The sequence below is a fragment of the Nyctereutes procyonoides genome, unplaced genomic scaffold, assembly GCF_905146905.1.
Source record: "Nyctereutes procyonoides isolate TBG_1078 unplaced genomic scaffold, NYPRO_anot_genome, whole genome shotgun sequence".
Taxonomy (NCBI): domain Eukaryota; kingdom Metazoa; phylum Chordata; class Mammalia; order Carnivora; family Canidae; genus Nyctereutes; species Nyctereutes procyonoides.
In genome coordinates, this window is record NW_026575142.1 from 20,678,107 (window position 1) to 20,704,174 (window position 26,068).

At 34.7% G+C, this 26,068-nt stretch overlaps 1 protein-coding gene across 1 annotated transcript in view; it reads right to left on the reverse strand.

Moving 5' to 3' along the window:
- Positions 1–26,068, reverse strand: part of SCN2A (sodium voltage-gated channel alpha subunit 2) — a 135,064-nt gene that overhangs the window by 45,148 nt on the left and 63,848 nt on the right. Inside the window, exons 5-14 of the mRNA XM_055308147.1 lie at positions 25,787–25,915; positions 25,307–25,398; positions 23,963–24,235; positions 21,356–21,419; positions 19,869–20,010; positions 19,521–19,727; positions 17,450–17,737; positions 11,952–12,299; positions 8,803–8,935; positions 4,254–4,492 (exon numbers count right to left, since the gene is read on the reverse strand). Coding sequence (XP_055164122.1) covers positions 4,254–4,492; positions 8,803–8,935; positions 11,952–12,299; positions 17,450–17,737; positions 19,521–19,727; positions 19,869–20,010; positions 21,356–21,419; positions 23,963–24,235; positions 25,307–25,398; positions 25,787–25,915 — 1,915 coding nt within the window. The remainder of the gene's footprint in view (positions 1–4,253; positions 4,493–8,802; positions 8,936–11,951; positions 12,300–17,449; positions 17,738–19,520; positions 19,728–19,868; positions 20,011–21,355; positions 21,420–23,962; positions 24,236–25,306; positions 25,399–25,786; positions 25,916–26,068) is intronic.

A 26,068-nucleotide genomic window follows, 5' to 3' on the forward strand; every position in this document is an offset into this window, starting at 1 on the left:
CAGATGGTAAGAATGCTAAAAATAAAAATCATTTTCCTGGCCAAAAAGAAGCAGTATTCTCCATTCTCCATTTTGTTACTCTGCAACTATTTCAAACTTTCTCTCTCCTTCATATATCTAACCACTTTTCCTTACCTTTCACTCTCAGTACTTCTGTGTCTCAGAGGGAAAAGAAGTCAGTCAACCTGAACTTTCTCAGTGTTCTACCAACCTAACTACTTCCATCCAAACCCACACTTTGCTTTTTTTTCCTTCATGTTAAAAATGAAAAAAAGTGTCCCTGCTTTGCTCTCATTTCTCTACCTGTGTCGCGTGTCCTTTGGCCTTTTCAAAGAATTCACTTTGTCAATTAACCTGTAGTTTCAACCTCTACCTGCTACTGACTGCTTCCAATTTTATAGGGAGCAAGGGACATTCAGTCCTCCTCTACCTTAAAACCACCTTGAAACCACCAGCATCATCAAAGAAACTCTCCTTACATTCCACTTCCCATGTTAGCTACCCCTATCTATTGTCTCTTCACAGCCCAACTTCTTTAAGAGATTGGGTATTTGTCTCTACTCACTAGTTCCTTTTCTTCAACTCACTTTGCAACCTATCAGTCAACACAAACAGCTTTAATCAATTTCATCAACATAGCCAATATCACCATTGCTAAACTCAATTGGAATTTTTGTAGTTCTCTTGCTTACCTCTTTGGGAGTTTTTTCACATTGTTTTTTGTTCCTTGTTCCTGAAAATATTTTGTTTCTGGCTTCAGTGATCCACACCTCCCTGGATACTTCTCAGTTGCTTTCCTTCATCTAACAAATTATTCGGTATTGGATTTCTTCAGAGGTCTCTCTGTCCTGGAACTTCTTACTCTAATTTTCCTTTTACAATAAGTTTACACTTTGAGATTTATTTTTCCATTCAAGCACATCTCTTGAGCTCCAGAACTACACACCTACCTGCCTATTCAACACTTCCATTGGATGGCTATCTCATAGGAATCTCAAATTCAACAAGTCCAAAATTCACCTAAACACTTTCTCTGCACAACCTTTCTTCTCTTTTTGATACTCACTAATTCAGTAAATGAAATCATTTTCAAACATGGTGGCCATCTCAGAAACCTGAGACTCTTACTGACTTTTCCAAATACCTCTTGAATACTCTAGGTTAAAATTCACTAGGTATTACTAGTTTAATCTCCCTTTATTGTTGAGTAGAAATCCATTGTTTGAGTATTATACAGATATTCAGATATTATATAACACTGTTTATTTCCTTTCCAACAAATCTTTGCCACCCGAATCACATGTGCTGATCTTTTAATATATTTTATGCTTACATATGCTATAAACTCTTGTTTTAAACAATCAGTTGTCTTTTAAAGAAATTAAGATAAGGAAAAAAGACAGTCTTCTATTTACCCACATTTATTAATTTTGAATGACTGTCAATCATTCCCAGCTTCACATATCATGCAATTTTTTATGTGATGTGATGTGTTGTAGAGAATTTTGATTCAGTTATTTTCTTCTGAAGAACACTAATTTTTGTTCTAGCAGGCAATTAGGTTATAGGTTGGCCACCTGGAACTTATGGTGGCTATGTTTTACACTTAATTAAGATAGAGCTATTTTGGTTTGTTCTTTGTTTTAGTTGAATTCTGGTTCTTTGACATACTCTTTACTCCCAAATTGTAGCCCATTTGCAGTTTTAAAGAAAAGCTCAAGGTGTTGGTCCAATTTTTCTATCTTGGTTGGCTTCGAATTTTTAACCCTTTTGGGAAGTATCCCTTTCTAATCTATATTTTGGAACTTTTTGTAAAGGATTGGTGTTAATTCTTTAACTATTTGATAAAATTCACCAGTGAAACAATATGGGCAGAGGCTCTCCTTTGTGAGAATATTTTTTGATTACCAATCCAATTTTTACTAGTTTTTTTTTTATTTTCTATTAGTTCTTGACTCAGTGTATTTCAGTGGTTTGTTACTTCTAGGAATTTTTCCATTTCATCTAGCTTATCTAATTTGTTGGTGTACAATTATTGATAGCATTACTTATACTCCTTCTATTTATGTATGATCTATAGTGATGTCCCTTTTTCATTCCTGATTTTCATAATTTGAGTTGTCTCTATTTTTTTAATGGTAAGTCTAGCTAAAGATTTGTCATTTCTGTTTATCCTTTTAAAGAATCATCTTTTGGGTTGATTTTCTCTAACGTTTTCCTGTTCTCTATTTCATTTATTTCCACACAATGTTTTGTTATGTCCTTTCTTCTGCTAGCTAGGTGTTTAGCTTCCCCTTCTTTTTCTAGTTTCTTAAGGGAGAAGGTACTTGAGTTTTTTTGAAACTATAGGCATTTACAACATAAATTTAGCTCTAAGCACTTTGTAGCTGCTGCACTTCATAAGTGTCAATTTAGTGAGTTTTCATTTTCATTGATTTCAAAGTATTTTCTAATCTTCCTTGTAATTTTTTCTTTAATCCATTGTTATTTAGGAGTTTTTAAATTTTCACATATTTGTAAGCTTTCCAAGTTTATTTGTTATTGATTTCTAATTTCATTTCATTTCTGTCCATAAAGTACTTTGTATGATTTCAATCTTTTTAAGTTTATTGAGGTTTGTTTTAATAACCTGACATATAGCTTATCCTTGGAATATTTCATATGCACTTGAGAAGAATGTGCATCCTGTCTGTATATTTTCTACTATTCCATGATTCACTTCAAATGCAAATCTTGTCTTCCTTAACACATTAGACAGGTCTCACTTTCAATTACCTATTTGTTGTTTTTTTTTTTATTTCCAGCATCTATTCTCTCTTCTAGAAATGACAGACCTGATTTTTTTTTCTTTATAATTCCATTTATTTACTCTGTCTCCAGTGATATGAAATGGTTCTGGTTTAGCCAAATAGAGCATTCTAACTTTAGAACCAGAGTAACTGACTGCCTTAGAAATGGTCCTGTAACTCCCACCAGGCCAATAATCTTCAATTCTTAGACCTTTGTTAAAGTAACTAGTTAGGAAGCATAATCCTTTGGCTCAGGGAACTTACATTGGTAAGATAAAAGTTGGTGGAATGTTGCCATCAATAGAATACCCAGCAAGAGACAAAGGAAAAATATTGGGAAGAAGTAGGGTCAGAAAAATGACTCCCAGTGACAGCGCTTGAGAACCGAAATCTAGACAGGTTAAAACCTGGAGCTATGTCCAAATGGATGTTAACTACTTGAGGTAATGAATTCTCTTTACTTTTGCTTAGCCCATTTGAGTTGCTTCTTAATACCAACCTCCATAAAGTTCTCTTTCCCCCCTACTAACTTTTTTAGAGATAATGATGAAGAGGTTCCTATATAGGTGAAAATTTGGAATAGGTGATATTATTCTTTGCTACCCTACAGTTCTATGATTTCTGATCATAGTTTATAATGTCTCTGCAATAGTTTCAGAGTCTCTAATATAGTGTTCAGACTTTCCATTCTTCTGTCAATTTCTTATGGGCAGTTTCCCCAATTGTAAAATACAATCATAGTATCTACTTTAGGACTGAATTTATGGCAACCTAGAGAGAGGGAACTCACATAAATTCCATTTCTCAAGTTGGGAGGTACATGAGAACTTAAGCCTCTTACATTGGTACCAATATATTTTTGTTGCCTGAATTTATTCATTTTGTTTCTCTGTATAAGATCACTTTCCTTTCTATCACTCTATCATATAACCAGTGAATGTCAATATAAATTTTTAAGTGAAAATGTATGCAAAAATTCATTATAAATTACTAAATTTACAGGAGAAATTGAAACAGAAATGATAATCTCAATGTGATGTTTCCTCCCCCAAAGAATCCATCTTCAGTGTTTATAAATGATATTTCAAAATGATCAAAACTGGCAAATTTGATAAAATTGGGATATTTTATAATTTGACAAATGTAGTCATGTCATTAATAATCTATTCTAAACACCTGAGAAATACATCAGAATCTTGGTACCTTAGACTAATATCCTCTATAATTCATAATAATCTTTCTAATCAAATTTAATTCTAAATCAAATTATACATAAAATCTTTCACTCTTTTGCACTGCTTAACTGCAGCGATATATTTTTGTTATTAAAAAAAGGGATGCTAAACTTTTGCTGTCCAGGTACACATGACCAATTAACTCATATTTAACTTGAAGGTGATATAAAATTCATTAAGACAATAGGAACTCTATCAAGGGGGAAGAGGAATCCGCAGTGTGTCTTACCAGGTTCCCAACTGATAGCACACTGCTGAACTGCTCTGTCATAGGATAGTGCTCCATCGCCATAAACAGTGTATTTAAGACAATGCAGATGGTGATGGCCAGGTCAACAAATGGGTCCATTACAACCAGGTTGACGAGATGTTTCACCTTTAACCATGGTTTACAGCAGTCCCAAATCAAACACATGTTAGCAAATTTATACCAACAGGGTGGGCATTTCTGTCTGGATTCTTCAAGTTCTGGAAGAAAAAGGTTAGAATATTCATGAAAACTGCTTACTTTCTATTAAGTAGCATTTGGTTTAAATTGAAAGTGATATTTTTTTTAGAAATCTAAAGTTGTCAAAAGGCATTATTGGGTTAATCTGATGGTAGAACAGGAAAACACCTATTATGGGTTAGCTTTCATGGGAAACATGGACACAGAAAGGCTAGTAAATTTCCCAAACCTATTTTGGCTAAATATAGTTTCCAAGATTCTAACTGCAATATTAAACTGTCTGAAAATTATCTTCAAGAATATCTGAAGCTAATGGGTAGAACTTGGGTTAAGCTCATCTGTGTTCCAGATAGACCAGATGCAAATAAATCATCAAAGAACCCCTTCCCAGGAGATGTCCTTAAACTTTTATCAGTCATGCTGAATCTGTTCTTTGATTAGATATGTGCTTTGAGTCTTTTAACAAGATAGCTGGTCAGTGTCACCAGTTTTAGTCAAAAAGTTTCCAATTAAGGTTTTTTAAATATAGGCTTGTATATTAAACTCAACAAGATTCCTTTCCTCTAAATTTCTTTATTTAGCTAGAGGGCAAAAAAGAAGAGGAAAATATGCACCTTAAGAAACCAGGATACTCACTGTTAGCATAAATCTATGTTTCAATTGAGACTTATGTACTACTGGTAAAATATAAGGGATTTTAGGTGGAGCATATGTAGAATTCATAAATTTTCATGGTAAGAATTTATTTTAATGCATTAAAATGTACATCTATAATACTGAAACTTTGATATAAAATTTCATATCATAATACATTTATTTAAGAAATAAATACAATGATTTCAAGAAGCATTTTAACTAAATAATAGGAGAGAGAAGACATTTGCATAGCTATTTAAGGTGATACTCAAAATCCTGAAACTTGGCAAATACTAGCAAAAATTTTTTAAAAATTAGGAAGTGGGAAATTACTATCGTCTTTGGTAAGATGGTCTTTTAATCAACTCTTGAGTGGGAAAAGAATGCAGAATTGTTTTCTGCCTATATCATTGTTTCACACCTGATTACCTGCCCTGCCAAGTATGAGAACATCACTTCTTAGCACTAGGATAAACAGAAAGATTCTTTTCTTATTCATAGTATATTGGACTCTAGTCAGTTACCTTATTATTACTAATGTAGCAACTGGAATATCTCTCCAAATCTGGTACAGTTCCCTAGAAGCTCAACTTTGTGGGAGAGAAAACAGCATATGGAATGGATAAGCACAAGAAGAGCTAATGATTTTGTGTTTTGCTGGTAAACATTCACTATTAACTAATGCTGTGCGTTCACCACTTCCCTGAAAGAAATCCATTAGAGATAGATTCTTCAATTGTCTCTTTAGATATTAAAATCCTTCAAGTGCACAGTTTCTTTTTCTTTTTTCTTTTTTAATCTCTTTTTCTTTTTTTTAATCTCTTTTTCTTATTATGTAATTTTGTAAATAATAAAGAATAGTTGAAGAGTAAATCAGATGAAAAATATAATATCAATAGTTTTACAGCTCCTAAATTATGTCATGTTTATACTGAAGATAAAAAGATATCACTCACAGTAAAAAATGAAAGAGAAATGAAATAATAACTCTTGGTCTGTGTCCAGTCAGAATGAGTATTTTTAAAAATATGACCTGTCACTCAGCAGATAAAGAGAAGCAAACAGGAATTTAATAGAAAAAAAAAGGAAAGAAAAAACAAACAAAAGTTCAAAAGGGAAAATTCAGCCAGTGTTGCTCATCTTGACACCAGGAAAAAGTGGAGCAAAGTTGTTTTAGTTCTAAAATAAAATCATTCAATTATTCATGCCAGAGAGAGAGAGGAAGAAGAGTCTTACATTTTTAAAACAAAACAAAGCACTCAGGAAAGAACGACAGCCATCTCTCCATTATTCCTGTGTGGATTATCTGCACTGAGATTCACTTACATCGTAGTTTAGACATTTTGCTGGGTCTCCTCAATTCCTCAGGTGTTTGTAACTTACCCTCCCACTATCCTTCCCAAGGATGTGACCAGGAAACATTTCTATATGGTTTTGCATTTAAAACTGGAAAAGCAAACAATTCATTTTTGCTCATCTCCTATAGTTTCATTAAGTAGGAGGTTATTCATTATCCTGGACAATGGAGACTTGACTGTAGTTCAAAAGAAGGAAAACAAAAGATGCCAGCCAGCTGGATCAACAAGCCTGGTTCAAAAAGAAAAAGGGAAGGTAAACTAAACCATGATTAGACTTAGAAGAAAGGATCCTCAAATAAACAAATTATGTCAACCTAAAATCTTTCCACTGTTAGCAGGAACAAAAAAGGGAAGGATTATATTAAAGACAGCTCTAATATGCAAGTGCATGTGAATGAAATATTGCTAACAACCAACCCAGAGGCCACATTCAAAAATTTTATATATAATTGAACAAAGAAAAGTAAGGTTTACATTTCATACAACCAATAAAAAACAGGATGAAAATGTTGCCATTGTCCCTCACAAAAGTATAAAGTCAAAAAGCTCTTCAGGTTTTAAATCAAACACTCAGTCTCCTGCTTCCTAAGTCATACATATTTCTAGGACTCCCTTGAGACACATTTCAATGGAGAGCCAGGTGGGTACACTCATTCTGAACTCCATATCTTAATTAGTGGACAAGTCCAATCTCGTGGTGGATTGATGTTTTACAAGTAATTTCTCATGTTAGCTCAAACTTAATGGTATCATAAGTGCAAAGTAGGACTGTTGATTTAGACTTACCCTGTCTCCTTCTCTACTTCTTGCTTTAGGGAGCAGACATGCTGCTGACATCGGTAGCAGAACCACTGGCAGCTTCCTCTCAGTGGTTTTGCTATGGCAAGGAGCAGAAGACCAGAGAATCTTCAAAAGATTTACCTGGAGGGACAGGGAGGAGCAAGCTACTGGCAGCTGGGGGAGAAGAGGGAGTGCAAGCTAACGCAGGCGAGGTTGGGGAAGAACGTACTGAGTTTAATATTCCATAGAAATCAGGGAAAAGATTTCTGATACTGCATTAGGATATTATGAAAATTGGGTCTTATAATATTGACATGGCTGCAATAAATATTCAGCCATCTCCACTGTGGGTTTTTTCTGGATGTGACTTTTAGGCTTTTGGTACTAGTATTAGTATCAAAGAATCTTTGCATTCAGACGGGAAAAGAATTGTTCCAAGAATCCATCCAATGCTAAGAGAAACTATAACAATAAGAAAGGCATGTGCCCAATGCCTTCTCTTTCATTTGCCATCTTTCTTTTTCCTTTGACACATCTACACACACACACACACACACACACACAACATACACACACACACAACCTGGGAGGGGGCAGAAAGAGGGGGGTTATAAAAGAGAAAAGGAGAGAAGGGAGAAGGAGGGCAAGGGGGGGAGGATAGAATATATTTTATATGAAAGTATTTTCCAAGTAGTTGAAGTTGATAGTTTACATTTATATTCACTTACAGTGTGGAAAGACACAAATGTGAATTAACAAAAACAAAGTAAAATGATAATAATGATAATATTTACTGACTGCCTTCTATGTTCCAGATTCATAAGATGTTTTATATATGATGTCTCAATTCTTACAACAACCTGATGCCTAGACCTCATTAGCATGAAAAAAACCTGAAGTTTAGAGTCATAAATTAACACATTTAACATGTAGCAGAACCAAGAATTAATCACAGATCAAGCTGTCTCCAAAGTCTTTATTTTGGCATTATAAGATCCAGACTGCTAACCAATATGTTAACTACTCAGATATACAATCTGCAACTAAAGAAAAAGCTGATATACTGTAAAACTCTGGTCAAAGAGAGGCAAGAATAGTTCGACAAAATTTTGAGAAATTTGCTTCAAAGAGGTTAATATCAAACCCTAATCCACATTTCCATTTATATTTCTGGTTAAATCAAAGGACTTTATAACTTATGTCTCAGGTAGTTAATACAATTCAAATGGGTTAGCATCATCATGAAAATAAACATTTACATTACACTCCTTTCATTGTCATGCACACAACAAGCTTCAATAGTTTAGAATTTAATCTGTAAAAGCAGTATTCCAAGTATATCTTGAATTTGCAGTAGCTTCCTGGAGCCTAATATAAAAATCTGAATGAGACAGTAGAATCTATGTTTTGTACGTGGATTTTACCTTTATCTGGTAAAAGACATAGTGCTGATGTGATATAAAGTCAGGAAGGATTTTTTTGGAATTTATGAAAGTATTCTTTTCATCATTACCAAAGCACCACCAAGTAGCTCTGCTGTAAGACTTTTGACGTACCTTCCATGGTGTTGGTCAAAATACTGGCTAGACTCATTGCTCTTTGCCTTGTGGTAGGATCTTCCAGCAAATCCATGGAAACATGGTAAGAACTGGACCGTCTCTTTCTTAGTTCTGTTTCAGTAGTCGTGCCCTGAAAATAAAATTTCAGATAAAATAACTATCATTCTTAAGGGTAGCCAAAACCCAAAGTGTTCCTATAACAGGTACTACTTAACTAAATGTCCACCAGATGAGAATAGCTCATTAAGATATTGCTGGAATCAGCATGGAAGTGTTTGAAAGCCCATCAGATTCTCAGCCTTCACTGATGCCTGGGTTTGCAATTAGGATGGACTTCAATTCCTCTATGGTGGAGCTTTTGGCTGGAGGGATCACGTCTACCATTGCATGGATACTCTTTTAGCATTTCAACCAATCCTACCTAGGACCTCAGATTGAAACCCATCATTCCTTGATTTTCTCTCAGGTTGAGTTATTAGATCGTTATAGACACCTATTCATGGTTTCATGTATGGAAAGAATTCTTAAGTTTCCCTAATATGCATTAGTAACAGTTCTCCTAAAATGTGAATTCAACTTGTAAAACGCTTTTGTTCATTACATATAGGTCACATTTCCTAAAATCCTTAATAATAAAAGCAAATATTAGTACTAATTTAAACTGTCTTACATTTACAAACTGACTCCACAAAACATCGACAAAACAAAACATCCTTGGTGCTGAAACTCTAATTTAAGGCAATAATACCGATTTGGGGAACTTTGATTTTTAACCATGATAAAGTGATTTGATAGTTTTCTATTCCAAAATAAACTCACCAAGATTTCAACATGGGCAGAAATTTACTCCTACTTTAGGAGATCAAACAAAGAAATTAATTATCACAGGAAGAAAGGGCAAAACTCAAGCATTTCAAATGCAGATCTGAGTGCTAATAACAAATAGGAAATCACTTTTAGTTCTATGAGGATCCTCCCTATTTCAAAAAGCAATATGAGTCCTGTTCATCTACACAGGACTCATACTACACAGGACACATACTACACAGGACACATTGCCATTAATGGAATATGAAGCACTATGAGTCCTGTTCACCTACACAGGACACATACTACACAGGACACATTGCCATTAATGGAATTAATGGCATTAATGGAATGTGTCATTGACAACCTGCATACTTCTAATGCAGACATATTCAAAAGCAAAGTTTCCACTCAGTTGATATGATTGCCATTAATGGCTAAGTTTCATCACGGGAGGAATTTCCCTGACTTTGTTCTCTTCAGTCTTTTGGTCTAAGTAAGTCTTGCTTGTACTAGAAACCTCATTTTTTAAAACCATTTTATTGAGGAATGACTGACATGTAAAAAGCTGTATATACTTAATGTACACAATTAGTGAGTATACACTCATGAACTATCACCACTATTAAGGCCACAAACATCTCTATCACCTTCCAAAGTTTCCTCCCATCCCCTTTATTTTTGTTGCTGTTATGATTTGTGATGAGAACATTTAACATAAAATCTACCATCTTAGCAAATTTTAAGTATATAATGCAGTATTGTCAGCTATAGGCACTATGCTATACAAATCTCCAGAACCTATTTATCTTGCTTAACAGAAACTTTGTACTCTTTGGCCATCAAACTCACAGAAGCAGAGAGCAGAATGGTGGTCACTAAGGGTTGGGGAGAGGGAAAATTTTTTAAGAAGCATCTCAGGGAATTCTGATGTAAGTAGTCTGAGGGTGAAGTATACTTTGAGAAACACTGGGTTAAAATGAAAATGTTTGCTTCCTTATCCATTTCTTACTCTCCATTTAAGAAAGTTAAAAAAATTCAATGGAAGGCAATATTGCAGTATGCATAGAATGTAGGTTTAATACCCAGCATACTTGTGGTCAAATCTTAGTTCCACCATGCATGGGCCTCAGTTTCTTCCTCTGTAAAATGGGGATAATATCAGTAACTATGATAAAGGGTTGTAGTAAGACTTAATGAACTAACACATGTAAAGTGTTCTGGGCAGGGTCTGGTACGTAGTTAGCTATGGTTATAACAGAGAAGTTGACATTCCCTCACTACAAAGTTATACTTTTTTCACTATTTTATCTGACTCCAGGTACTTGGACATTTCTTTGGGAAAGTGGTGAAGAGAGGCCATGGGAAAAAAGTGATTAATGGTTATTTTTGTAACCTAGGAAAGAGGTAAGAAGCTCCTCTATTAGGTGAGAAAAAGCTGACTCTGTATGATTTTAATGTGGCTGAAAGAGCTTATCCAACTATAATAAATGGGATTGTATTTAAAAAATCATACAAAGAAGATTTCAATATGATTCGGCAGACTATAAAATACAACCAAATGGCACTGCTAGAATGTTTTTATGTTGGCCAATAAAATCTTATTTAATACCAAAGTTTAAAAGAACCTTATGTTTTACAAAGGAAAATATATACCCCTGTAAGTATCTGCTATTTAGTTGAAACTCTTTCTTATATGCTTGATTTAGAGCCTGTTTACAAAAAGAAATCATGACTGTAATATGAAAACTGAAATCTGCTCTAAAAATTGCAATACATGACCCTACCAGGCACTTTGAGTGACTTCTTTACCACACAAACATATGATGGATGGGGTCGTTTGAGTGGGTGCTAAACATGTCACAACACTCTGACCGACAAAGAAAAAGAATGTGGCATTGAAGGATTTAGATGTCTTTAGTAATAGTATGTAACTTCAAGAGGAAGTATCAAATCCTCCTTTTAAAGAAACAGTGGTGATAAGATCCTTAACTTGTGTATTTATATTTCTTGCATTTCATTTGGTTATCTTAATTAAACATTATGTTTGATAAATTGTTGCCGTGCTTTTGGACAGGTTTCATACCCTGAGGCCTTTAAGGATATTTTTTTCTTCTTCCCGTATAATGATTCTAATTAGATTCTATGAGAGCCAACCTAAATTTTTAAATAATTTGTAGAAACATCTAAATAGAACAATTTGACAACGTAAGCTCCTGGACTGAGCCAACCCCAGCAAAAGATTTAACCAAATTCCTGGATATGGAAATCAAAAAAACACCGCCTTCTGTGCCAGCCACAGGTCCCTTCCCAACAGTGACAGTTTTCAATGGCCTCACCTCCGGAAGGAGCTGTCCAGCTGGAGACGTGAGGGCAGAAGGGCCCCCAACCAGCGAGACGACCCCGTTGCAATCCACTGCACTGTGCATCTTTCCATTCACCGGCAGGATGGGGATCACCCTGGAGGCCCGGCTGGCCTGGCTGACATTGCTATGACGCCGCTCTCCATGTCTGTGTGGCACAAACAGAGAGTCTCTCCGGCTGTCATTGTCTTCAAAGGTGCTGTGCTCATCATCAGCAAAGTCATTCTCAGAGCCAATATCCTTTGTTCGGCCTCTGAAACTGAAAAGGCTCGCCCTACTGTTGCGTCTTGGAGAGAAAAGGGAGCCACGGATGCTCAATAAAGACTGAATAATAAGAAAGCAAACAAAACACAGATTAACAGAATTAAGAGCAGTTATCTTGAAAAATATGAGACTTGACTCATTGTTTCAAATTTGTTGACTTACCTAAAGATAAGTCATGGGTCAAGTTGGAACCATGGGTTCTTGGGGCAACTGCTGGCGGTATTCAGGCACTCTCTACCAGCTTCCCCTTTTCTGTTCTGCTTTCCTTTTTTCTCCCTTCCTTCATTTTTTTTTTTTGTAATTTTCTGTCCTTTTCTTACATTTTACACATGCTAGATAGTCACAAGCACCCTTCAACATTATTTTGTCCCAATGTTGGCACCTAGAACAGAATTTTTTGCTAGACACTATTCTAGAAGCTAATCTCATTTAATGTGCCAATGGAAAGCATCTAAACACACACCTACATTTAGATCCTTTGAAGCCAAAAATATACCCAGTAAGAGCTCACTGGTGACCACACCCTAATGCAAATCTTAACACAGAGGACAATAAAATCAATCTTGCTAGTAGGCCTGTTTAATTATAGTACAAGGAGCAGCTTCTCCCCCTTCCCTTTGCATATTTTATAATGTCTTCATGAATAAATTAAATAAATCAAGCTGAGAGAACTGTATGATTCATTCCCTGATTTTCACTTTTTCAGATTTCTTTCAAGAAATCTGAAAAGCACCATATTCACAAAAGTCTGGTTTTCACTAAGTATTTGGTCACAATCATGACACAGATTTCTAAATGGCCACATTGTCACTGCCACCATGTAGTTTTCCTTGAATCTTAAGCACAGCAGCATTGAACACAGTGAATCACTTCCTGTTTATACTGGTTTACTTTTCTATCTTCACTGTAGTAAACACTTTCTTGCTTGTCTGATACCCATTTTTCTTTCATCTTTCAACAGTAACCTGACTATCCTTTACAAATGATCCTCAGTCAAGACTATGACCCAGGCCTAGCCAGTGAGTGCATTCCATACCCTAGGCCATAGAGAATCGTTTAAAGGTGGGAGGGGACCCTGCCTGGTCCATTGGCAGCCACCATTGTCTTTTACAATTGTTGAGAAAGAGGTGCATTTTTAATTGGCATTGCTGAGAATATTGAATATAACTTTGAAGTTGCAGTGGCACCTTGCCACTCCATTGGAGGAACCTGGGCTTGAAATATGGAGAAATACTTGGCCATAATAACATGTTTTGAGCCTTTAAATCCAACCATACCTAAAGCTACTCACAGAGGTTATTTATCTGACCTAATCAGTTCTCTCTCTCTCTTTTTTTTTTTTTTTACATAAGTTGGCTGGAGTTGGATTTCTATGATTATTAATAGAAAGAACAGTAATTTTATCATTTAAATGTTATTAGTTTGATCTTTTTCTTGCCAAAGGATTTAAAGCTAACTAAAATTATTTTGTACTTACATATGTTTTATATTTACTGAACAACAAGTATGCTTTCAATTTTCTTTTCGGCTAAAGAATATTTTTCCTCAATAATTTATATAAACATCTATAAAACATTTGTAAGCTTTAAACATTATCTTATGTTATGGGATCTTATTCATTATTTAAAGAAAGAGGGACATTTAAAGAGACTGATCTGCTCTCCTAAGAGAAGTTCCTTCTTTTCCTGTTCCCATTTTTTTTATCTTATTACCAACTTCACTATTAAGATTCCTTCTTTTCTTTTATTGTTTTCCATATAAGTAATTATTTTTATGTCTCTCTTAGACTACCCAATTTCTTTCATCTCATTGTTCTTCACATGGGACTTTGAATAAGCTATAAAACATAAGAGTTACAAGATTTGTGACTTACTGACTATCATTAGCTCAAAAAGGCAGGCAATAAATGCTTGGTAATAAGAAATAAGGTAAGAAACTATATGTATGCACTACATATAGTGGATACATATAGTTAACTACAAGTACTCCACTTAATTAGAGCCAGTAGAAGGCTTGGAGGGAAATAAATTATAAAACTGCACACAAGGTTTCTCTAGTTCAAAGGTGAATTATACCATACAAGAGCACAGTTTACATGAGACAGCTGATTGTAAAATGATTGTGCCCCATCTGTTAACATCAACTTCTATTGCTTACATTAATTATATAAATCCATAATAATGAAATCCTGCACCATATATAAAAGATGGTCAATAAGAAAAATCTGCCATAACAAATGAATCTCTCTCTAAAAAGCAAAACTCCTGCTTTATTATAAATAGGGAGTGAATTAATAACTTAAGGAGCTTGATTTATAAAGGTTTCAAAATAAAATATCCAGGGACACTTAGATGACTCAGTTAGTTGAATGTCCATCCTTGGTCTTGGCTCAAGTCATGATCTCAGGGTCATGGGATCGAGCCCTGCATCAGGCTCCGCACTCAGCATGGAGTCTGCTTGAGATTCTCTCTCCCTCTACCCCTCCCCTGACCCCTCCCCCTGCTTGCATGTGCTCTTTCTTTCTATCTAAAGTAAATTTAAAAAATCTTCTTAAAAATAAAATATCCAGATTTTCTTGAGACTTGATTAGACTGTGCTCTTGACTTCCTTCTCTCCCATCTCCCACACTAAGAAGTCAAATTGAAGTCTAAGAAATATTTCATACAATCTACCTACTCTACTGAGAAAATTATAATTTTGCAATAAAACTTCCATTATATATATATATATATATATATATATATATATATATATATATATTTAAATAGAAATGGTTACCAACACAATTAATTGCCTTTCCATCATGTCTCCACAAAACAATAGTTTTTAATACTTTGTGGTCTTGGACTTTAAAAAAAAAACCTAATAATGAACCCTTTCATCACTATACCTTAAAAACCTCTACCTTCCTTGATATTTTCCTATAACTTCCAGGGACTTGGAAAGTGGGATTAGTATAAATTTAGGGTTCTCTCCCTCCCCCTCTCCCTCCCTTTCTCTTTCTCTCCCTCTTCCTCTTTCTCTCTCCTCCATCTTCTTAGCAATTTATCTATTTACCAGACAAAAGGAGAGTTTTTCACTTCTTTAAAATATAGATACCACTTAAGAAACTAATATCAATCTGAGCCAGATGTTGCATGCTGTATAAGTCAGTAATCACTTATCAAGCCCCAGTAGCCAGCAAATAAAGTTGCAAAGATGACAGTACTGGGGAAATGTTATATCTGTGAGAAAATTTGCAGAAAGAAGTAGGTCAGAACTTAACCTTTTCAGGCTTCACTATTTCCTCTGGAATTAGTTCTATTGGATTTGATCTGAAGCAAATTGAAGAGACTCTTTGTGGCACCTGGTGATCTGCAGTTTCAAATTTAGGCCATTTTACCTTTAGTAACCTACCTTCCTTCTCCCCCCCCCTTCCACCCCTCCTCCCTTCTTCCTTTCCTTCATTTTCAACATGACCAATGCTGTAAAAAGGGGATTTGATTTTTAAGGAATTCACGTTTATTAAGATTAATGTCTCCACTAATTAAATCATAATGATTGTGACAAAAACGTGAATAAGTATAAAATGTGGAATTAAAAACAAAATTCTATTTTAAATATAAAATCAACCCCACTAATCCTTTAATCTATTGTATCTCATAATGTTATTTGGACTTTGAATGAATCGAATTTACCTATAAAAATTTGACACATATTAAATATAAGATTTTGTGAGATGGTATATACTACAAAATGTATGAAGAGCAAGTACAATCCTAAATATATGTATCTTTTTAGTGAAATTAAATTGTAAGTTGCTTTATCAGTTTTTAAAAATATTCTTTCTAGTTAGGCTGATAAAGAGGAAAGTTCAAGAGTTTCACTGTCATTATCAATTTTGAATACCACTTCAGCCCTTAATAACTATATGACAATAGGGCAGCCTGGGTGGCTCAGCGGGTTAGTGGCACCTTCAGCCCAGGGCCTGATCCTGGAGACCTGGGATCGAGTCCCACGTCAGGCTCCCTGTATGGAGCCTGCTTCTCTCTCTCTCTCTCTCTCTCTCTCTCTCTCTCTCTCTCTCTCCGTGTCTCTCATGAATAAATAAATAAAAATCTTTAAAAAATCTATATGCCATTGGGCAATTAGGTAATTATTCAACCTCACTGGGCCTAATAAATAGCGAAAATAATACTAATGTTAGCATTAATTATGACAGTGTAAAAAAGAATACCAAGGATAAAACAAGCACTTGATAAAGAATACAGCCCTCCCCTTCTCTTCACATCTGTAGACTGGGGGCAACAATTATAGTACCTACTCAGGGCTGTAGTGAGGGGCTTAAATTGAGTTTAGATTGAAAGCTGCAATGTATTAGGTAAATGTTAGCTGTTATCACTGCTATCAATGTTGTTCTAATTGTTATGGTTACTAAATAATACTAAGGTTTCACTACTGGTGAAATTGTCTTTTGAGAAACTCTGTATTTCTGGTAATTCTTTTGGTGATTTCAAAAATTAAGGATTCTAAATTTCAAAGTTTCAACAGCTTGTGTTGGTACAAAAGCCACAGGCACCCAGTGAACATTTACTGCAATATATAATCAGGGTTTTAGTGCAAATCTCACATTAAACATGAGAGAGATAATCAAGTGCAATTGAACACCACTGTTTATTTAGTGTCATAAATATTCCTCAGCACCCCACCTAAGAATTTTGGCTACACTTCTAGAAAAATTTTGCTTCAGTTCTCCTTGAAACAAGGGTTTGAAGAATGATTCTTCCGATGAAGTTTTGTATGTGAATGGGAACAACTACACAGATGGTCTGAAAGAACACATGGTTCATTTCTAGGAACCTGCCACTCAGAAGACCCATAGTCACGGGGTCCAGGCTTAGAAGGGATGGGAACCATCTGCTGATAATTTCTCCTGTGGAAAATTGTCCCAAGATGTTTGAGTCTTCAGCAAAACCTCAAAACCATAAACTTCCCAAGCTCAGTGGGATATACACTCTAAAAATGCTTTCTTGGGATTTTAGAAAGTTGCAAAACTCACAAAGTCTCGGAGGTGACAAACACAACACTTGATCATTACAATTCTGAAAGTACTGCGCCATCCAAGGAGAAGGTGGTTTTATTTCTACCAAACTCTGGCATATCTTAAAAAAAATGGTCTGTTTTGAAAAGGCAATTTCTGCTAATATATCATTGGCTAATGATATATTTACCTGATGTGGAGAAGAGAACCTTTTTTCATATGTCAGCCTGCTTCCTTCTAAGGAAAAACGGAAACCTTTTCTTCTTATACTGTCTTCGGATTCGGATTTGCGAACCCCGTCTTCCTTCTCTTCTTCTCCAGACTGCTCTTTCTGCTTCTTTTTCTTCCTCCTGTTTTTCAGCTCTTTTTCACTCTTGGAGCTCAACTTTGATGCTACTGAAGAACTCTCTGAGAAAACTCCTATCCCACCAGCACCACTGAACTCTCTTGATTCTGCAGATGCGGCTGCAGCTGCTGCCTGGAAGCACATATGTGAAATGGTAGTTGCATACAAACCTTAAAAACTTTATCCCCATTTGCTGCTTAATCTGTCTTCAGTATCATGAATACAATCTTGAAAGACAATTCTCCATTATGGTCCATATTTTGGAAAACCATGCATTGTCATTAGACCAATTAAAGAATTAAACTTTAAAGACACATGGAAGATGATAGTGTGATTTTGAGGGAAACTTTAAAGATCTGGCCTCTTACTATGCCCTCAAATTATTCAATAATATGAGCAAGACATTTAAATATCATAACAATTTTTTATGACTTAACCACTCTATTAAGAAGGAAACAATTTAAGAATGATTTCCTGTTTTAACCTGATCTATCACACTTCCACTGGACAATAACTTTTAGCACCAGTCTAAATCATTGAACTTAATTCAGCCAACTATTTTAATAAGTGATTTGTCTGTCTTTCACATAAGTGGAGCATTTCACTAAGAAATGTACAAGAAAGGGATCCCTGGGTGGCCCGGCAGTTTAGCTAGCGCCTGCCTTTGGCCCAGGGCATGATCCTGGGGTCCTGGGATGGAGTCCCACATCGGGCTCTCTGCATGGAGCCTACTTCTCCCTCTGCCTGTGTCTCTGACTGTCTCTGTGTCTCTCATGAATAAATAAATAAAATCTTTAAAAAAAGAAAAAGAAATGTACAAGAAAAACATATTACAGATTATATATATGTATATATATATATATATATATATATATATATATATATATGAATCTCAGATCAATGGCATCTGACTGAATTTCTAAATTATAATAGTACAGCTTTGGGAAAGACATAGTATTCTAGGTTGTTGCTGTTACCTCAGTATATTTTATCTACCTGACCTTTATTAAATATTTAGGATACTTAGTATTAAAGGGGAACTGTAGTCAAGATCCACAGGAAGCCAAAAATAGGCAATTCGAATAGTTAATCCCATTAAGTCAAAGAAATGCAATTAAAGCAATCTTGCCTCATTTTGAAGTCTTATCAAGCCCAAATTAAATTATTTTAACAGAATAGGAGGCAAAGAATGTAGTCATTTACTATATTTACATACCAGGGTTTTTTTCTTATGCAATCCATAAACTTGCATTTAAACACCCTTCAGGGGCACTTGATGGGATGAGCACTGGGTGTTATTATATATGTTGGCAAATTGAACACCAATAAAAAATAAATTCATTAAAAAAATGCCAAAATAACAAAATAGATTAATAAGTTTTTCTGGGTAAAATAAGTAAATAAAGAGAATTTGTTCATTTTTTCAAAAATAAATAAATAAATAAACACCCTTGAAATAAAAAAAAAATATTATATATGTCTTTGTTTTTCCAGATTCTAGGAAATAATCTCGGTTTGACTCTGTTTTCTGACCTTTCCCATCTCTACTGACACTAACAAACAACTATAACAAATTCATCTTCCCCAGGAAATCAAGAAAATACTTCGATTGAGGGCATGTAGGCCTAAATATTTTGTGAGTCTGAGTAAATGAGGAGTCACAAGGGAGAAAGAAGTGTCATTAAAGCAATTATAGTTCTTGATGTTTTGATGCCATCAGCATTGCCAGTAATCAACATAAAATAATAATCTCCTAAAAATCAAACAGGTTTCTAAAACCAAACACATATGACATGTTTCAAATGCTACTTTTATCCACTGCTGATTTTGTGTAGTAAATGCTACTGACCTCATCAGTGTGGTCAGAGGATTGAAATCAACAAACACAAAAGAGTTCTATGTTTGCTAACTATACCTGAGCTTCTTCTTGTTGTTTTTTTAGCTGTTCGAGCATCTGCTGAAATTCAGCTTCTTTCTGTTCAGCTTCCTCGAGAGTTGCCTGATTCTGTTCCTCGTAGGCCATAGCCACCACAGCCAGGATTAAATTTATAAGGTAGAATGAGCCCAAGAAAATGACCAGCACAAAAAATATCATATATGTTTTCCCAGCAGCACGTAGCGTCTGCAAAAATGTAAGAGATGTTTTATTAAATTTTATATAGATATTAAAAGTTCACACTCCCAAGTAATAAAGTATTTTGTAGCAGTTCCCTTGATCTCAGTATTTCATGCTTCCCAGAGGAATCATTTTATCTGTTCTCACCAGTTGGTAAAGGTTTTCCCAGAAGTCTTGAGTCATGAGACGAAATAATGACAAGAAGGCCCAACTAAAGGTATCAAAGCTTGTATAGCCATAGTTGGGGTTTCTACCAGCCTTCACACAGATGTATCCTTCCGGACACTGGCTGTAATTAGATTAAAAGAAAGAGAAAGTCAGTACTGCAAGTCTGCTGGATGACTTCCCTGTTTTTATAGATGCCATAGTCTATTTTATACGACAGTAGGGAAAACAGATTTCTCTCACCTTACCCAGCACTTAACTCAGCACTATGTGGACTGATTTACATAATAACAGAATGTATTAAGTCTATTTGTGTGTTCCTCTGTGATTCATAATTGTCATTATATTTATCATGTCTCCATATAAAAGCAATCATATCATGATGAATATCTTCTGGGACTTGTAGACATGAACAGAAGAATAGTCTACCCAGAAAAAAAACAATTTTCACTGAAGATATCTAGAGGCAAAGTGTGCATGTAGTGTGGCAATAGGGAAGTGGGATGAAGGAACGATGGATGGGGACACATGGAGATGAGGGAGTGACTCTGCACACTGACAGTTTCCTAGTTATGACCTTAATGATCAAGCCAAACCTGGCCTCAATATTGTGCCTGACATTTCTGGGCTGCATGATCTTGGGTAAGTCTCCCAACTTTGCTAATCCTCAAGTACCTCATATGTAAGAAAGGGCTAATGACAGAACTAATGTCCACAATATCATCTTCCATTGAAGAACATTAGACTTATTCTATGGATCTAAATTCTTACCAAACAGGTAAAGGTAATTGTTTCTCTGAATTTTCCTAGGCTTTAGCTCCAGGTGCAATACTTCTTAATAACAAAGTTCAGATGTCAATCATAATAATCAAAAGCACTTATTGAATGCTGTAATAGCTACATACTCACTAATCCACTTAATCCTCACAGCAACTCTCCTATTATACCCATTTATCACATGAGGAAACTAAGGCCAGGACAGGGGGTATTATTTGTTAGAGTCAGGCTTGAATCTATGCAAACTTTCCAGCCTGCGCTCTTAACCACTTTGCTAAAATATGCTCGACACACACTCACCATGACTCAGATACTGACATTATCTTCAGAGATCTTACATTTGAAGCCATGGAGACCACATTAGCATATATAAAATATCACATTTACAAAAGTACATGCTTATGAATTCCATTAACTTAATCTTCTAATACATATGTACTGCTTTTCTGTTTTCCAATGAACTAATTTGGAAGATTAGCTGTGACCTAGTATGGAAAAATAATTGTCGCATATAAGTGTGTGAAGGAGGTGAGAATCCACACTTATTTCAGCTATTTTGAGAATCAGTGTGAAGTGGAATTTATGGAGGGCTCTGAATGAGGAGCCAGCAAGGGCTGGGTGGGTGGGAGGTGGCAATGGACTTGGGCCGATGGAGCAGTGTGGACTGTAATTCAATACGAAACATCACTTACCCTGCATCTGAGCTGTTGCCACAAAGCAGAGCATCATTTTGCCCTTCCAAAAAATAAAAGTGACCTATTTAAAGAGTAAGGAACAGAAAGAATCATTTAAAAAAAAAGCCCTCAAAACACTTGAGCCATTGTGTTTAGGTAATACACTTCACAAATTTTTTCAACCATAATGAAATGGACAAAATAAAAAGATGTACAGGGCTAAGTGAAAATATTTTAATAATAACTGAATACTAAACAAATACCAAAATATAAAATTTTTAATTAAACAAATGTTTGGAAAATCTTTTTTAAAAAAGAATTTTTAAAAGGAAGGAATAACTATTATAGCATTCTCATGTCAGCATTTATTGCAAATATAAACTCAAATTGCTGGGGATAGTTAAAAAAAAAGAATTGCCAAATTAAGTCTGTTTGGCACAAAAAGTGAGAGAAAGGGAAGCCTTGTTGCTTCAAATTGCTTCCATGCAAGTAAAATTTTACTTTATAAGTACTTTTTTGCCTGGACTCAGAATAGATTCAGACATTTTTTTCCTACCAGTTTTAACTTAATTTCCTGTGAAAAGTGGGGTTCAGTTTTTTTTTTCTCTCTATGATGCTCTAAATAAGTATTGTGTTTGGGATTTTGGCTTGATTACTATCTTTTAAAGAAACAGGATAAACTTGTTTCTTTGAAGATATATAATTTTCTAAGTATATCTAATTTGTATTCTTAAGAAATACCTTATATATAACTTTAATAAGTTGCAAAGATGGTCTCAAAAAATATACACGTACATAAATGTACAAATTCACATACAAAAACACATAAACACTAAAACACATACATATACTCCACAAAAAATTATTATAATTGTTTTTAGGACTACTTAAAGCTTATATTGAAGGAATACCCTAATGTACTATGCAGGGAAATATGGGCCATAGGTTTGCAAAAAGTTTTAGATCCTTACCTCACAATATATACCAAAACATATTTCTAGATTATTAAAAATTGGAGATTTAAAAACAAGTCTATTAATATAATACAAAGAATATGTAAGTGTTTTCTGTATAGAAGCATTTTCTAAACTTAGAGAAAAATGAAAACAAATTTGATGACTGTGTTGCCTAAAAAATAAAATCACTTAAGCATCACAAACAAGCAGTAAGATGAAAAACAAGCTAAATATATTTGCCCAAAAAAGACAAAATGTTAACATGCTTTATAAATTAAAGAATTCATATGAATTTCAACAAAATTTACTACCACTTGATGAAGTAATGGGTAAAAAAATCAACAGATAATTCACATTTTATGAAATATAAAACTTGCTAATGATACTAATAAACATAGTTTAACAGTTCTACTGCAATAATACTTAAGAAACAAGAGGAGCACTTTTCTTTCTACCAAAATATTTTAAAATACAGTAATAGTCAATATTAGGGAGAGTTCAGTAAGATGATCAGTGACATAAGGGGTATATAGTGGTATGATCTCTCTTTAGAGCAATCTGACACTCTATCTCCATAGCCTTAATCTTGTTATATCCTTTGATACCCACTCCCATCAACCAAACTATCAATAGAAATTTATCTGAAGGAAATAATCAGAAATAGAGAGAAGATTAATGTGCAAATATTGTTACTGTGCTGCTATTTTAACATTGATAATTAGGAAACCTCATAAATAATGAAATTTTAAAAAACTATCCGATGAATCTTAATCTCTGTTATAGAAATCTTTATAAGAATACTAACTCTTAAAACAATTTGAAACAGGATGAAACTTCAGATGGTTCTAAAAACTATGAAGGATGCCTTAGAATAAGTATCCCAGTGGAATACTGATAATCAGCAGACCAATGGGAGTTGGTTAGCTAATTGCACATGGAGAAGGAGGGACTTAGACATCCAAATAACAGAGAGGTTGGCTTCAACGATAAAAAATCATACTGATGTATATGGCCTCATAAGTCTATGTCCATTCCTAAATAAAACCAAACTATACTGATAAACAACTCTAATACAATGATTGACATCGAAAAGATAAATTACAATAACAGTTTAAGTTTACACTTTCCCATCATCAATAAGCAAATGGATAATTTGGGACTGCTTAACTTTCTGATAAGTACACAAATGCCTATTTCCATCTTGGTGAATGATTTCTCTATTTCCAGTGCATTTCATATGCACTCAATACATATAATGAGTCAACCAAATAAGGCCAAGTTATTTTTTTCCAGTGTTCCTAACCATGCATTTCAACGTAATACACCATTCAAACTGCTGATTTATTTACTAATGACTGAGAATTCCTTCCTGACCAATGCTTACCAAGTTTTTTGTTTGTTTATACAGCATAAAATGGTATTGCTTTCAATGCTGGTTTAGGAAAAAGATAACGCATTTCCAAATGATAACTTCTATCATACGACTGATAGGTAAGGAAAAAGGAGCAAAATATCATTATCATAAGGATCATTTGATTTCCATATCACATGTATGATCTTAAATTGGTTAAGTCATTTAGTTCACATTAAAATGGAGACAACTTCCTGCTATATGTATTTGTCTAATTAAAGGACTAAACAACTTAATGGTTAAAAAAGTATATCTTACTTTTATCCTCAATATATTCATCCCAGTTAAACATGCTCACTGTCCTATTGAATATGGTACCGTTCCCATCCAATGAATTATTAAAGAAGGAAGTGATGTTTATTTCAAAGGAAGAATTATCTGGGGGCCATTGCAAGCATTTATTCCGCAGGTTGCCCATAAACAGCTGCAGTCCTATGAGTGCAAACACACTCAGACAGAACACAGTCAGAATCATTACATCAGAGAGCTTCTTCACCGACTGGATCAGGGCCCCCACAATGGTCTTCAGGCCTATGAATAAAATCAGAGGGAGGAATGTCAATATACTATTCAACAGCTACTTTGTTGACAAAAACATCATGAGCTTGTCCTGGAAAATAAAGATGTCATGCAGAATGCCAACAATATTAGTTTAATGTTTGTGACTAAATAACATTTTCATGAAAAGCCTGTAGCTGGTGAAAATGAATGAAAGCAGAACTTGTATGTTCGTTAGAAAACCGTGAATGGAAATGAACCCAAAGTGTTCCAAATACCCCTCAGAGCAAAAGAAATGATTTTGTTATTCATGCTTAAACATCAACCTTGTGTAAATATTTTGCTTGTATTTGCAGATGTCTTACTCCCTAACCTCTTATTGATTTTAGAAAAATCTATATGAATAAAGCAGTAAGAAATCTTGAAGTCAATGGATTATGAAGTTAAATACTTGTGAATTCTGCAAGTTTGAATATGGGTTAAAAAAGGAAGACATCTGAAAACTGAGCCCCATGCAGCACTCATGCTATCTCTTGCTCTTTCATCTATCTGCAGATAAGAAAATCACCAGTTTTCAACCTAGATGGTCAAATTTGCATCAGTCTGAACGCCTCACAGTTTAGCTTCTATGCGGAAAGCTTGATGTTACAGGATGCAAACCATGTAGCCTGTTGCTGCAAATGCCTCATGCAAAGACTCGTTAAACTCAAAGGCTGATTTAGAACAGTTTTAAAGAAAGCAAGAAGTAAAAGCAAAGAATCAAATCCATCCAAAATATGATGTCCTGATTCTTGCTTTTTTTTTTTTTTTTACCATATTTCTTTGCAACATGTGACAAGCAAAAGGCTTATGCACAAAAAGCTGAGATTGTAGCACCAATGCAGTAAAGTCAGCCTCGGTGTTTAACCTAGCTCTCACCTGGAATGACTGAAATTGTTTTCAGTGCTCGGAGAACTCTGAATGTTCTCAGCGCTGAGACATTGCCCAGATCCACAAACTCTGTCACGTATCTGTAATAGGGAGTTCACACACAACACAATAACAAAACACAAGAAACAGTTGGAGATATAAGGGGCCTACCACCTTATACCAGTTTCTTCTTACCTGGAATTACAGAAATAGTTTTCAAAGCTCTCAAGACTCTGAAAGTTCGAAGAGCTGAAACATTGCCTAGGTTTACAAATTCTGTTACATACCTGTAGAATTAAATCAGAGTTATTCAGAATTTCGGGAAATCTAAGTCTATGTTGGTCTTTCATCAAGACCTTTTCAACTTCAATGAGTGTTGCCATCAGATTTCCCAATTAAGAGAAAAATGGAATTGTCTTTAATCATTATCTATGTTACTTGGGTACTTTATTTTACAACTTTACAGTCCTAATTGAATCCAAAGTTATACAATTTACTACTAGATTCTTAATTTCTCCAAAGTGCATCATTTGATTAGATGAAAAATATTCTAAGTTCACATGAAAACTAAGAAAAATGCTTGATCTGTCAAGGGAAGCCACCAAGGAGAAATATAGTGTAGGCTCCCGCCAATGATCTATTATTCCAGGATGGAAAATGTATGAAGATACTTACGCAAAAGTAATGACTGTGAAATCCAACCAATTCCATGGATCCCGGAGAAATGTGAAATCTTCTAAACAAAAGCCCCTTGCAAGTATTTTTATAAGTGATTCAAAAGTATAAATTCCTGTAAAGGTGTACCTGAGAGGAAATAGCCAAGCCCACATTAAAGATCTAGTAGGTAATTGACATGTACATGTGTTAAAGGAAATCTAACAAGCAAAAATTAGAAGCTTCCATATGGGTATGTACTATCTTCCTATGATGTAAGCTTAGATAGAGTTTAAAGCAAAA